Source organism: Wyeomyia smithii, chromosome 1 (genome assembly GCF_029784165.1).
Source record: "Wyeomyia smithii strain HCP4-BCI-WySm-NY-G18 chromosome 1, ASM2978416v1, whole genome shotgun sequence".
Classification (NCBI taxonomy): Eukaryota; Metazoa; Arthropoda; class Insecta; order Diptera; family Culicidae; genus Wyeomyia; species Wyeomyia smithii.
In genome coordinates this window covers 27447130-27461297 of record NC_073694.1, presented here as the reverse complement: position 1 = coordinate 27461297, position 14168 = coordinate 27447130, and the positions used below count along the sequence as shown (strand labels likewise).

Genomic DNA, 14168 nt, shown 5'->3' with positions numbered 1-14168 from the left:
ACAATTCACGATAGAGTGGACCATGTTTCATGTATGAGGGAAAACCAGTATATTTTTACATATGCCCTCATGGCCGCAAATATCATACTCCCTCAATGTCATAGTGTTTTTTGAGTAGCCTAGGATCTTAGTTAAGTTTTAAAAATAGTTTGATTAAATTTGGGTTGGGGAGAGTTTCACAATTCACGATAGGGTGGACCATGTTTGATGTATGAGGGAAAACCAGTATATTTTCACATATGCCCTCATGGTCGCAAATATCATACTCCCTCAATGTTATAGTGTTTTTTGAGTAGCTTAGGATCTTAGTTAAGTTTAAAAACCAGTTTGATTATTTTGGCTTGGGGAGAGTTTCACAATTCACGATAGGGTGGACCATGTTTCATGTATGAGGGAAAACCAGTATATTTTTACATATGCCCTCATGGCCGCAAATATCATACTCCCTCAATGTCATAGTGTTTTTTGAGTAGCCTAGGATCTTAGTTAAATTTAAAAATAGTTTGATTAAATTTGGGTTGGGGAGAGTTTCACAATTCACGATAGGGTGGACCATGTTTGATGTATGAGGGAAAACCAGTATATTTTCACATATGCCCTCATGGCCGCAAATATCATACTCCCTCAATATCATAGTGTTTTTTGAGTAGCTTAGGATCTTGGTTAAGTTTAAAAACCAGTTTGATTAAATTTGGCTTGGGGAGAGTTTCACAATTCACGATAGGGTGGACCATGTTTGATGTATGAGGGAAAACCAGTATATTTTCACATATGCCCTCATGGTCGTAAATATCATACTCCCTCAATGTCATAGTGTTTTTTGAGTAGCCTAGGATCTTAGTTAAGTTTTAAAAATAATTTGATTAAATTTGGGTTGGGGAGAGTTTCACAATTCACGATAGGGTGGACCATGTTTTATGTATGAGGGAAAACCAGTATATTTCCACATATGCCCTCATGGTCGCAAATATCATACTCCCTCAATGTCATAGTGTTTTTTGAGTAGCCTAGGATCTTAGTTAAGTTTAAAAACCAGTTTGATTAAATTTGGCTTGGGGAGAGTTTCACAATTCACGATAGGGTGGACCATGTTTCATGTATGAGGGAAAACCAGTATATTTTCACATATGCCCTCATGGTCGCAAATATCATACTCCCTCAATGTCATAGTGTTTTTTGAGTAGCTTAGGATCTTAGTTAAGTTTTAAAAATAGTTTGATTAAATTTGGGTTGGGGAGAGTTTCACAATTCACGATAGGGTGGACCATGTTTGATGTATGAGGGAAAACCAGTATATTTTCACATATGCCCTCATGGTCGTAAATATCATACTCCCTCAATGTCATAGTGTTTTTTGAGTAGCCTAGGATCTTAGTTAAGTTTTAAAATTAGTTTGATTAAATTTGGGTAGGGGAGAGTTTCACAATTCACGATAGGGTGGACCATGTTTTATGTATGAGGGAAAACCAGTATATTTCCACATATGCCCTCATGGTCGCAAATATCATACTCCCTCAATGTCATAGTGTTTTTTGAGTAGCCTAGGATCTTAGTTAAGTTTTAAAACCAGTTTGATTAAATTTGGCTTGGGGAGAGTTTCACAATTCACGATAGGGTGGACCATGTTTCATGTATGAGGGAAAACCAGTATATTTTCACATATACCCTCATGGTCGCAAATATCATACTCCCTCAATGTCATAGTGTTTTTTGAGTAGCTTAGGATCTTAGTTAAGTTTTAAAAATAGTTTGATTAAATTTGGGTTGGGGAGAGTTTCACAATTCACGATAGGGTGGACCATGTTTCATGTATGAGGGAAAACCAGTATATTTTCACATATGCCCTCATGGTCGTAAATATCATACTCCCTCAATGTCATAGTGTTGTTTGAGTAGCTGAGGATCTTAGTTGAGTTTAAAAAATAGTTTGATTAAATTTGGGTTGTGGAGAGTTTCACAATTCACGATAGGGTGGACCATGTTTGATGTATGAGGGAAAACCAGTATATTTTCTCATATGCCCTCATGGTCGTAAATATCATACTCCCTCAATGTCATAGTGTTTTTTGAGTAGCCTAGGATCTTAGTTAAGTTTTAAAAATAGTTTGATTAAATTTGGGTTGGGGAGAGTTTCACAATTCACGATAGGGTGGACCATGTTTCATGTATGAGGGAAAACCAGTATATTTTTACATACGCCCGCATGGCCGCAAATATCATACTCCCTCAATGTCATAGTGTTTTTTGAGTAGCCTACGATCTTAGTTAAGTTTTAAAAATAGTTTGATTAAATTTGGGTTGGGGAGAGTTTCACAATTCACGATAGGGTGGACCATGTTTCATGTATGAAGGAAAACCAGTATATTTTCACATATGCCCTCATGGTCGCAAATATCATACTCCCTCAATATCATAGTGATTTTTGAGTAGCTTAGGATCTTAGTTAAGTTTTAAAAATAGTTTGATTAAATTTGGGTTGGGGAGAGTTTCACAATTCACGATAGGGTGGACCATGTTTCATGTATGAGGGAAAACCAGTATATTTTCACATATACCCTCATGGTCGCAAATATCATACTCCCTCAATGTCATAGTGTTTTTTGAGTAGCCTAGGATCTTAGTTAAGTTTTAAAAATAGTTTGATTAAATTTGGGTTGGGGAGAGTTTCACAATTCACGATAGGGTGGACCATGTTTGATGTATGAGGGAAAACCAGTATATTTCCACATATGCCCTCATGGCCGCAAATATCATACTCCCTCAATGTCATAGTGTTTTTTGAGTAGCTTAGGATCTTAGTTAAGTTTAAAAGCCAGTTTGATTAAATTTGGCTTGGGGAGAGTTTCACAATTCACGATAGGGTGGACCATGTTTCATGTATGAGGGAAAACCAGTATATTTTTACATATGCCCTCATGGCCGCAAATATCATACTCTCTCAATGTCATAGTGTTTTTTGAGTAGCCTAGGATCTTAGTTAAGTTTTAGAAATAGTTTGATTAAATTTGGGTTGGGGAGAGTTTCACAATTTACGATAGGGTGGACCATGTTTAATGTATGAGGCAAAACCAGTATATTTTCACATATGCCCTCATGGCCGCAAATATCATACTCCCTCAATGTCATAGTGTTTTTTGAGTAGCCTAGGATCTTAGTTAAGTTTTAAAAATAGTTTGATTAAATTTGGGTTGGGGAGAGTTTCACAATTCACGATAGGGTGGACCATGTTTCATGTATGAGGGAAAACCAGTATATTTTTACATATGCCCTCATGGCCGCAAATATCATACTCTCTCAATGTCATAGTGTTTTTTGAGTAGCCTAGGATCTTAGTTAAGTTTTAGAAATAGTTTGATTAAATTTGGGTTGGGGAGAGTTTCACAATTTACGATAGGGTGGACCATGTTTGATGTATGAGGCAAAACCAGTATATTTTCACATATGCCCTCATGGCCGCAAATATCATACTCCCTCAATGTCATAGTGTTTTTTGAGTAGCCTAGGATCTTAGTTAAGTTTTAAAAATAGTTTGATTAAATTTGGGTTGGGGAGAGTTTCACAATTTACGATAGGGTGGACCATGTATAAAACTGTGGGGCAAGCCTTTTTATCTCGTATGTTTTTTGTTCCGGCCACTGGTTATTGTATGTGCTGCTTTCCGTTGAATTATTTCGCGAAACATTTCATTCAGGCGAAATATTTCATTTTTGGTAGGTAGAAATTGGGTAGGCGAATTCACCCAACTCTGAAAGCATACAGTTTATCTTGATGTAGTATAAATTACTCCGCATACATCAAGGTGAATATTCACATAAATACTGCCTGTATTACACTCTTTGACCATTAGACCTTTCCAATCGTGCATGTATTGGTGCACTTTACACCGTGTAAGTCGGATGGAAAATGAGGCCAACAAAATGCTGTCAAAACGCCTGCATGGACTACGAAATTTTTATTTTCTTCCGCTGACTTGAAAGTTAATTTATTCCTGCGCGGGTTGTGTGATTGGTTTACGGATAGTATTTTACAAAATGAAAATTTTATTTCCAGTGCTGGGCAACTCAAAAAAGACTACTTTTTACTTACTACTATTTCGATTTTCGTAAGAGTCATTTATGAGGCAAACAAACCGCATTTAGTGTGCGTGACTGAGCTGTCAGAAAGCTCTATGGTCAAATATTTGACCTTCTGACATATTGCGACTTTTACGCCAAATTGGACTACCCCGAAATACACGATTATCACAGTCGAATCTCGCACACGATTTCGGAGTTTGGGTGATGGGTATACTAGCGTTATCGAAACGCTTGACAGAAATATTTTATTATATAGACAAAAAAAAAATCTCTATCATGACTGCTACCTTGGTAGGTTAATAAGAAATCCCTCCAGCAATGGTCAGTGCTTGATACCTATATCCGGAGTGATTAGCGTTTAGGGCGCAACTAACAAAATGTAAACAAATCGTTTTATTACTCTATTGGTTTCGAAAAGACTCACACAATTCATGGCAAGAATCCTTTCTTTTGTATAAATCGATAAAATTATTTAAATCAAGCTTTTAGTGAAGGGCGACAAAACAGTTTACCCAAAACAAAAGATACTTTGGAACTAGGCCTTTTACATTGTTTTGAGCACTGGGCTTATTTGCGAAATATTTCGTTAACAGGCGACAGTAAAGGGCGGATCAACTTTTGTTTTCAAATAAAGGCGCTTTTAAAGGGGCGCAACTGAAGAAAGAAAAAAACAAGGCGAAAGAAAGATGGGCGTACCTCGTTGTCAGAATGCTCTAAGGCTCATTAGAAAAAGGTTAGAAGAAAAGCGCAGATTTAAGCCATAAATGGACAAATTCAATGTAGTATTGTTAGGAAACTATAAGCCAGGTTTATTTTACGTCGATTTTTGGTATTGATGTTAATGTTAGTCTCTTCCTCTGAAATTACGATTTGAAAATGTACTTGCAAATTTTCAAACTGATATTCCCCAATGTTTATCTTTTGGCAGTTGCGCCCTTATCGCAAATCACTCCGGATTTGTCTCGTTCCCACTCGAAAAATGCAGCATTGATTTTGTAAACAACTTTTTGACAGTTTTGTAAGGGATTTTTTTGAGGACTCGAGTAGAAGTCCCTTACGAAACTGTCAAAAAGTTGTTTACAAAACCAATGCTGCATTTTTCGAGTGGGGACGAGACAAATGCAGGGCTGCGCAGGTACACAACCTTCATAAACTACTCAAACAGAGGTTTTTTTACAGAGGTTGGTACTTTCGAGTAGTTCATTTTGTACCAACTTTTTTGGAAGATTTCTTCCTGAGTGTTACGTATGTCTTATGTATGTGGTATAACGTCGCAAAAATATAATTCAGACTCAAAAACATCTGATATAAATTTGCACGGTTATCGAGAAGAAAGTTTTCACATTCATAAATCACAAATTCACCTCTCCTTGCATACGCTTATGAGATAGATCTAAAATAATATTTGAAGATTACTCTCCATACTCGAAAACCCCTATGTATAAATTTTCACGGTAATCGGTTCAGTAGTTTTTGAGTCTATAGGGAACAGACAGACAGACATTCGCATTCATAGATATAGAATACAGTTTTATCACATACATAAGTATGTGGTTTTATTCTAATTGAAATTTTTATTTTAATTACAAGATTATCCCTGCCACCGTATCGATGTAATATATTTCAGGATTCGTAAAAAAATGGTTTATTGTTAATTTAATATCAAATATTCATTAATACTTACTCTTGAATAAATTAAATTTGTTAATCTTTGGGGAAAATGTGCTGCTTGCGCCGTTCGCCACCATTACTATAGTATATATTTATATTATATATTTTTTGTTTCGTTCCATGTTTTTGACGTTTTTCAAATGGAATTGCAGCTGTAAATCAGTGAATTTGAACAGCGGTGCAAATACAAGAAGTATATGTACATTAAAATATGATGGTGATTTCCATTAAACAGTTTTCAAGCCAAGATCACTTTGTTGGAAAGTGTTAATCATTATAAAATCAACACTAAATCACTTTGATTTGCAGTGTGATGTGATGAATTGAGTCAAGTGCAAAAAATTTGAAGTATCGTGACATTGTTTACAGTGTAGCATTCTAATCTAATAGCGAATTTCTTTATTCCACTGTGTGCGGGCAAAACTGCCGAGTAATAATAAAACGTCAACGCCATTAAAGACGCAAGTAAGAAAGAGATGCCAGATAATTGTTTACGAACTTACCACGTGCGGTGGTGGGTTGAAGCTGACAAATTTTACAGTGCGCTTCGGGCAGCACGGTAGGTCAAAACTGGGTCAAAATCGAGCGAATAAAGAAGGGTTTTGACAGCAGTTAGTGCACTTCCAGGTCAAAACGAGGTGAGCTGGTGGAATAAAGAAATTCGCTATAACAGTGCAGGACCGTACTTAGTAGAGAACCCGAAACCCGAACCCGGCCCGTACCCGACGTGTTCGGGTCGGGTTCGGGTTTGAAAATTTTTGAAAATGTGGGTACGGGTCGGGTTCAGGTTTTGTGAAAAAAATATTTTCGGGTTCGGGTCGGGTTCGGGTTTGAAAATGTCGGGTTCAGGTCGGGTTTGGGTATGCAAACCCAAAACCCGACTATAAAATCAATGAAATCTCGGGTTCGGGTCGGGCTCGGGTTTCACAATTTCGAGATCGGGTCGGGTTCGGGTTTCAATGAAATAAAATTTTCGGGCTCGGGTTTTGACCGAAAAAAAAATTCGGGTTCGGGTCGGGTACGGGTTTGAAAAACATCAAACCCGACCATCTCTAGTACTTATCATTCCAAACATCACAACAGGTGCTTTTGCGTTTTCTTGGGCGCCTCTAATGATGCACTTGTTTTGCATGTAGCAACGCAAATCTCGCATTTGTAGCGTCCTTCTTTCGAATGTTTCATATGATATTGCAGATTCAAACTGGAATGATGAGCTGCAAACGTTGCATTTATGAAGCCGTTCGTTAGTGTGGCTAAGTATGTGCCGCCTTAGCCTGTCTGGGGGGTGCTTTTCCTTATGTTTTCTCAAATTCATGGCTATTTTATACGATAAACCGCAAATTTCGCTATAGAAAGGTAGTTTCTTAGAGTCACCAGCCACATGCTCCACAAGATTTGGATCGGATGTGATACTTTCACGACTATGCGTTTGTTCATGAATTCTTAGATTAGCTACTGACTTCAGTATGGTAAAACAAGTGCTGCCTGAGTCTGTAACGAGCTGCAAACCTTATTCCGCAAAATTTGCATTCATACGGCTTATCGGAAGAGTGCGTTTTCTTGTGCACTTTCACATCAGAAGCTGTCTTATATGATAAACCGCAAATATCGCAACTAAAAGGCCGTTCCTTAGTATGAGAAACCATGTGCCTCATGAGTGTTGGACGATCCCGATTTCTTTTTCCACAAATCGTACACTCGTGCTTCTTTGCGTTGTGGGCTTCAATTTCAGATCCCATAGTGGTGCTCTGATGAAGCTTCCGATGTACGTAAAGTGCTCTCAATAGTTCGTACTGTTTGCCGCATATGTCACAGGTGTATTTTACTGATCCATCACTTGGGCTGTTACTGGTCCGATTTGGCTTCAACTCTTCTGAGTCACTGCAACAAAAACAAATGTAATAAATTAGTTTACTATTAGTGCGGTAAATTGAGTTTAGTAAATGTACTCCATCACGTTCAAGCCAAAATAATAATGATGATAATCTAAGATGTTGATTGACATGTTTTCTCATTTGAACGTTTTTTCCTCGATTTTATTCTTTCTCGTTAATTTATAACTTAGACAACCATCCACGTATGAAACTTACCCTGGAGACGGTTCGACCTTGTGGATCTTCATATGTTTGTTTAGAACATACCGTACCGTAAATGATGCGTCACAGATATCGCATTTAAAAGGTCGCTGATCGCTATGGGTACGCATATGTTGGACAAGATTCTTATCACTTGCGCATATTCTATTGCAAATCGAACATTTATAGGGACAATCTGTGCGATGTATATTCATGTGGGCCGTTAATTTTGTTTTTCGAAAAAAACTTCTCTTGCATATATCACACTCAAGATCCCCGTCCCCTGTATGAGCATTCTTATGGTTTTGCAAAATCCTAGCTGTGCGGAATGTACTGCTGCAGAGATTACATGCAAAAGGTCGCTCCCCGGTATGCGTTCTTTTATGATCCTCCAAGGTGACTTTTGTGCTTAATTCTTTGTTGCAGAATTCACAAATATACTTTTTCGGTGGTTGATCACCAACATCGGTTTTGCGCTTTTCCCAACCTTGCAAGTTGCTGAAATAGACAAAAGAGCGTTTGATAAAATGCGTGAGAAAAGTATTTCTTGTGACAAGAGTTGAAGGTCTCAATGAATGGACATGTAACAACATATGTTAGGAACAAATGAAAACAAACTGTAGTATACTGCCGTTCTAATCATAGTTGTCCCATGTTCTACACAAACCTTATGCACGCTGGGACAACTATGCTTGGAACGGCAGTATACTTTATATACTCCTAGAATCAAAAACTCTCTGAGAATGCTTTAAACTATAATGAAATGAATTTTATGACTGAAAGTTTTGTATTCGCTTTGAATAATTTTTTGAGTAAAAAACAAGGGCAAAATTACCTGGTACTAGAAGCTGTAAGGGGATTATCTTGTATCTTCTTTAGGTGCATTTGCGTTTTACTGTGCGCCTCTAACAAAGCTCTTGTACTGCATGTAATAACGCAAATATCGCATTTGTAACGTCCTTCTTTCGAGTGTTTGCTTTCATGATAATGCAGGTTATGACTGAACTTGAATGATGTGCTGCAAATATTGCATTTATGAGGCCGCTCGTTAGTATGGCTAACCATGTGCCGCCTTAGTTTGTAAAGAAATTGAAATCGCCTTCCGCAAATTTCGCATTCATGCGTGGTCTCCAAGGTGTGCTTTTTCTTATGTTTTCCTAAATATAAAGCTGTTTTGTACGATGAACCGCAAATATCGCAATGAAAAGGTAGTTCTTGAGAGTTGGCAGCCACATGCTTCACAAGATTAGGATCGAATGTTAAACTTTCACGACTATGCGTTTGTTTATGAGCTCTTAGATTCGATGCGGACCTCGATGATATACCGCAAATATTGCATTGAAAAGGTCGTTCATCAGTATGGTAAAACATGTGCTGCCTGAGTTTGAAACGAACTGGAAACCTTTTTCCGCAAATTTTGCATTCATACGGCCTATCGGAAGAATGTGTTTTCTTGTGCACTTTCACAGTATAAGCTGTCTTAAATGATGAACCACAAATATCGCAACTAAAAGGCTGTTCCTCCGTATGAGCGACCATGTGCGTCCTCAGTGTATAACGATCCCGATTTCCTTTTCCACAAATCCTACACTCGTACTTCTTTGCGTTGTGGGCTTTGGTCTCAGATCTCACAGTGGTGCTCTGATGAAGCTTCAGATGTAGGTGAAGTGGTCCCATTTGTTTGTACTGTTTGCCGCATATGTCGCAGGTGTATTTTGTTGATTCATCAATTCGATTTAACTGCAAACCTTCTGTGTTGCTGCAACCGAAACAAATGAAATAAATTGATTTACAATCAGTGAGATAAATTGAGTTTTGTCGCGAGACATTAAATTTCTTAGATCCAATCTACGCTTGTCATGAAACTTTTTCATCCCTAGCTACATAAACACCTAAATACTTACTCTGGGTAGGACTCAACCTTGTGGGTCTTTATATGGCTTTTTAGTTGAACATTTCCCTTGAATGATGCGTCACAGATGTCGCATGTGAAGGGTCGCGAATCGCTGTGAGTGAGCACATGTTGTTTAAGATGATAACTAGTCGGGAACTTTTTTTCGCAAATCAGACACTTATAGGGACAATCTGTGCGATGAACATTCATGTGGATCGCTAAGTTCGATTTAATGGAAAAACGTCGCTTGCATATATCACACTCAAAATGTTGATCTGAATGAGCTTTCTTATGATAGTTCAAACGTGCGCTTGTGCGAAATGTTCTGCTACAGATATCACACGCAAAAGGTCGTTTTCCGGTGTGAACTCTTCTATGATTCTCCAAGATGTATTTTTTACTAAATTTTTTATTGCAGAATTCACATGCGATCATTTTGTGCGAATGATCATTAACATCGGTGTTGCGCATTTCCGTATCAACCGAGTTGCTGCAAAGAAAAAGCGTACTGTGGTAATTCGAGATACCCTTGCGGTGTTTCTAGTTTTTTCCCAGTTCTATGTACGGATTGTCAGTAATGCTAAGGTGAATTCTAGAGAAACATTCCAAAAGATCATATTTGCTTTAATGTGACATTATTCTTCATTTCGACCTACTTTGAACCCTAATTTAAATTTCTCGATCATAGGATTTGGAAACGAACTATACCGATTGAATCTGAAAAACGAGCACAAAAGTTACCTGGAGCTAGAAGCTGTTGTAGTCTCAATTTCATTGATGTTCTCCCTGACAGGTTCTTGTTTCACATCAGTTGAATCTTTCTTCAGGGCGTTCGCCGCAGTTGGTGCGGTGCTGCTAGCGAACGTAGTTGCTTCGTCCACAGCCAGAACGTCGGGTATCATAATCTCTTCTACCTTTACTGTTGCAGTGAAGTTCTCCACCTTTATTAAGCTTAATTCCTCCATTTTTCACACACAACTCAAACAAACTATCGCTTCGAGGTGGTTATGCTCACTTTTTCGATCGATTCAGCAGCACAATGCAGCAGTAAGAAACAGTATAAAATTCAATAATATTTCTCCGATTCGAACGAGTAAACAAAAACATGTCATGGAGATGGAATACACGCTAAAAGCATACTGTTTACCTTGATGTTGTAAATTACTATCAATATGAAAAAGAAATCAATGTAAATTGATGATATTAAGGTGAAACGGGACGTGGTCGCGATCAACTCGAATTTTGCAATCTAATTTTTTCTTGATTTATGAAGACTACGTACATGAAACTTTGATCAATTGTTTTCACAACTGTTGCATGCCTGAGGTAGCAATTTGAGTGCTGTTTATTTAGTGGAAGCCGAATTTTAACGCTCAAACTACAAAAGTAAAAATAACTCTAACCTCAAAATTGTATAGGAAAAGACCACAATCCCGTTTCACCTTAATGCTAATATTAATGCTTTTTAATTCAACTTTAAGCATTATATTGTCGCTGCAGCACTACTCTGCAGTTGGGTCCTAAAGTTTAAAACGGATTTCTGATTTTTATATATCAGCTGAAAGAGTGCAGTTTTCTGGGCATAACCTGATTTTTAAAAAATGTTTATCGTTTTTCTTCGATTTTTAAATGAAAAACAAAAAACAGCTCGAAATGCCTTAAATGACAGTTCTCTCATATACCGTCCATGGGCGAAACGTCAACTTAGACCTTTCGAGCAGTTTTTTTACTCTTCATTTAAAAATCGAAGGGAAACGATACACATTTTGTTTTATTAAACGTTTTGTTCAGAAAACGCGGCTTTTTCAAATGATATATAAAAACTGGTATAGCTTCAGGACCCAATTCGCTGCTGAGTCCAGCGATGCGATGACGTCCAGCGATGTCTTTATTCTACAACCATGGTTTAGCGTACAGCAGACTTTATGTTAATAAAATAAATGAAATGATAATAATAAATATATCAATACCTACTTGAAATCACCTTGTCCCGTATTTCATGCGTTCCGAGCATTCAGCCTACTGTGTGAACTTATTTCCGAAGGGGAAATTACCAATTGACTGAAGGTGGGGAAGTTGATTTCGCTGGGTATAAATAGAAGCTCTCTTCACTCACGCGGGCATTTCTTGTGACACACTTCAATGGAGACACATCACCAGGCAGCAGCAGAAGAAGGACAAAGCGGAAAACAGGACAGCAGTATGGACGGTGAGCAGCAAAAGCGGGATTCCATTGCGATGGCGATTGACCGCCTGAAGCGGCGAGGACCAAGGGTAATCGCGCAGCCGAAAGAGAGCTCGGAACAGCAGGAAACTGGACAATTTGTGAGGCCCTTGCCTCCGGTTCACGACACATGGTACCACATACATAAGACATACGTAACACTCAGGAAGAAATCTTCCAAAAAAGTTGGTACAAAATGAACTACTCGAAAGTACCAGGTTGAGGTTGAGGTTGTGTACCTGCGCAGCCCTGCATTTGTCTCGTTCCCACTCGAAAAATGCAGCATTGATTTTGTAAACAAATTTTTGACAGTTTCGTAAGGGATTTTGTTGAGGGCTCGAGTAGAGCCGCTATGAAGAAAATTCATTCCGTTCATTTTCGTCGAGCAGTTCATACTGGTGTTGGTACCGGGTGATGTGGGGCAAAGAGTATCGAAAAAAATATCGTCAGTGTTACGTATGTCTAAGTATGTGATGGTACGTCACTCATATTGTGTTGCCTTGGTTATGGAAGAGGTGCTTCTCAAAAATGCTGCAGATATTTAATTTGTCTTCAATGTTTTGTGAGCATGACCAACTTCACGCACACACGCTCATTCAATTTTACTCTAAATTGGTTAGAAAGTACTCACTTTCGTATTTTTATTCAAAATGTCAAAAAATGAGTAATATTGATTAACGAAACTGAGTAACTTTCACCCAGTTTTCGTATTTTTTTGTTTTGCTCACTTTTGGGTAACCGTTAATTTTATATCAGTTTACTGTACACGCTCACTCTGGGCTACTCAGCGGCTGAGTTGAATTTTAATCCTTTTTTTCACTTGTTCGAAGACGTCAAAAAATGAGTAGAATTAAATTGATCATGGCGGCAAATTTACTCAAAATTGGGTAATCGGTGCTTGCGTGTTGTTGTTGTTATTCTTTGCAATTGAAAACAAACAGCAAATCAAGCAAACCGTCTGAAAAAAAAGGAGGAAATAGAAGTGTTTAAAATTAGTTGTTATCGGTAAGTAATTCATAATTTGAAATAATTGACTGCAACTACCTAATGCCAATTTTTCTTTTTCACCAGGACTCGTTGTTGGATATACGGCGAATAAATTAAAAGATCTCCCGTGTCTCGGCGAATGAAGGTAAATTCCCAACATTTTTTTTTACATTTTTCATTCTTATTCTGCGAAATGTTATTCGGCAAAGTGGTACACCGAATAGTTTTCCGCGTCCGACTTACTTTTTTTCCTTCAAGGATTGAGCACACATCTACATTTCCCCACATTGCATGCGAGGTCGAATTGCTCAAGACCGGCATGTATTTCGTTATTTTTCATGAGATTGTCATCTTCGACTACGAGTCCTTCAGAACTGACATCGGTATTTTTTCAAGAGCTTCGCTGTGTTCGGTTTGACTATACCAACCGAAATCCAAAAGTTGTACGACGTAGCCATAAAATTAATTAAAAATGCAAAATATAATAATATCGAGTCAATATAGATAATTTTTCCGAAATTCCCTCATTGAAGCTTAAAGTACTCATTTTTGGGTCTAAAATGTGTAACTTTTACGCATCGCGCATCAGGGATAATATGGGTAATATTTACTCATTTTTTTGAACATTCGGTGGTACTCAAAAATGAGTAAAACAACTTCTACTCAATTTTGAGTACATACGGTTTTAGCGAAACTGATTAGGTTTTGACTCAGTTTTGGGTTATCCAAAAAGAGCGTGTAAACAAAAGCTAGGCATTTAACAGTTCCCTGTTTGTTTCGCTTATTCATACATGGATTTAGTTTTGAAAGTACTGCAACGAATTGTTTACAATAAAAAAAATCGGCTTATTGATATATGAGCCACAAGTCGAATAAGTGTGTGCTGCAGTAGTGAGGGAACGAAACGCGAAGAATGAGTGCATAAAAACATCGGACACGTCCGCTTGTTCGAATAACTTCTGTTTTTGTTACATTGATTTTGTAACATATTGATCAAGCTATTTGAGTGGTCAGATCCATATTCTTAAATCATGGATGAGATGGTAATGCTAATTCTTTTTGTAATACAAGTTGGTTCCTGTATAGCTGGAAATATACTTTTAATCGTGATGTTGTTGGAGGAAAAACTAAAAATGTGTATATGTTTGTGTTAAAGATGAAATTACTCGGGGATTTCGGTTTATAAAAACGCGTCTGTTCACGTTGACGATCAAAACCAGAGAGATCGATTGCTGTTCATT

General features: G+C 37.7%; 1 protein-coding gene and 1 long non-coding RNA gene across 2 annotated transcripts; one reads left to right on the top strand and one right to left on the bottom strand.

The window, feature by feature from the left end:
* Positions 1-3748: 3748 nt before the first annotated feature.
* LOC129732289 (zinc finger protein 728-like) lies at positions 3749-10815 on the bottom strand. The gene is made up of 5 exons (XM_055693044.1): positions 10458-10815; positions 9727-10206; positions 8658-9581; positions 7838-8320; positions 3749-7628 (listed from the first exon to the last, which is right to left on the bottom strand). Exons 1-5 carry the CDS (start codon positions 10679-10681, stop codon positions 7196-7198), a joined length of 2544 nt encoding a protein of 847 aa, XP_055549019.1. The 5' UTR covers positions 10682-10815; the 3' UTR covers positions 3749-7195.
* A 2053-nt stretch (positions 10816-12868) lies between these two features.
* LOC129732443 (uncharacterized) lies at positions 12869-13321 on the top strand. The gene is made up of 3 exons (XR_008729257.1): positions 12869-12945; positions 13012-13072; positions 13186-13321. It is a non-coding gene; the product is annotated as an uncharacterized LOC129732443 (long non-coding RNA).
* Positions 13322-14168: the final 847 nt, after the last annotated feature.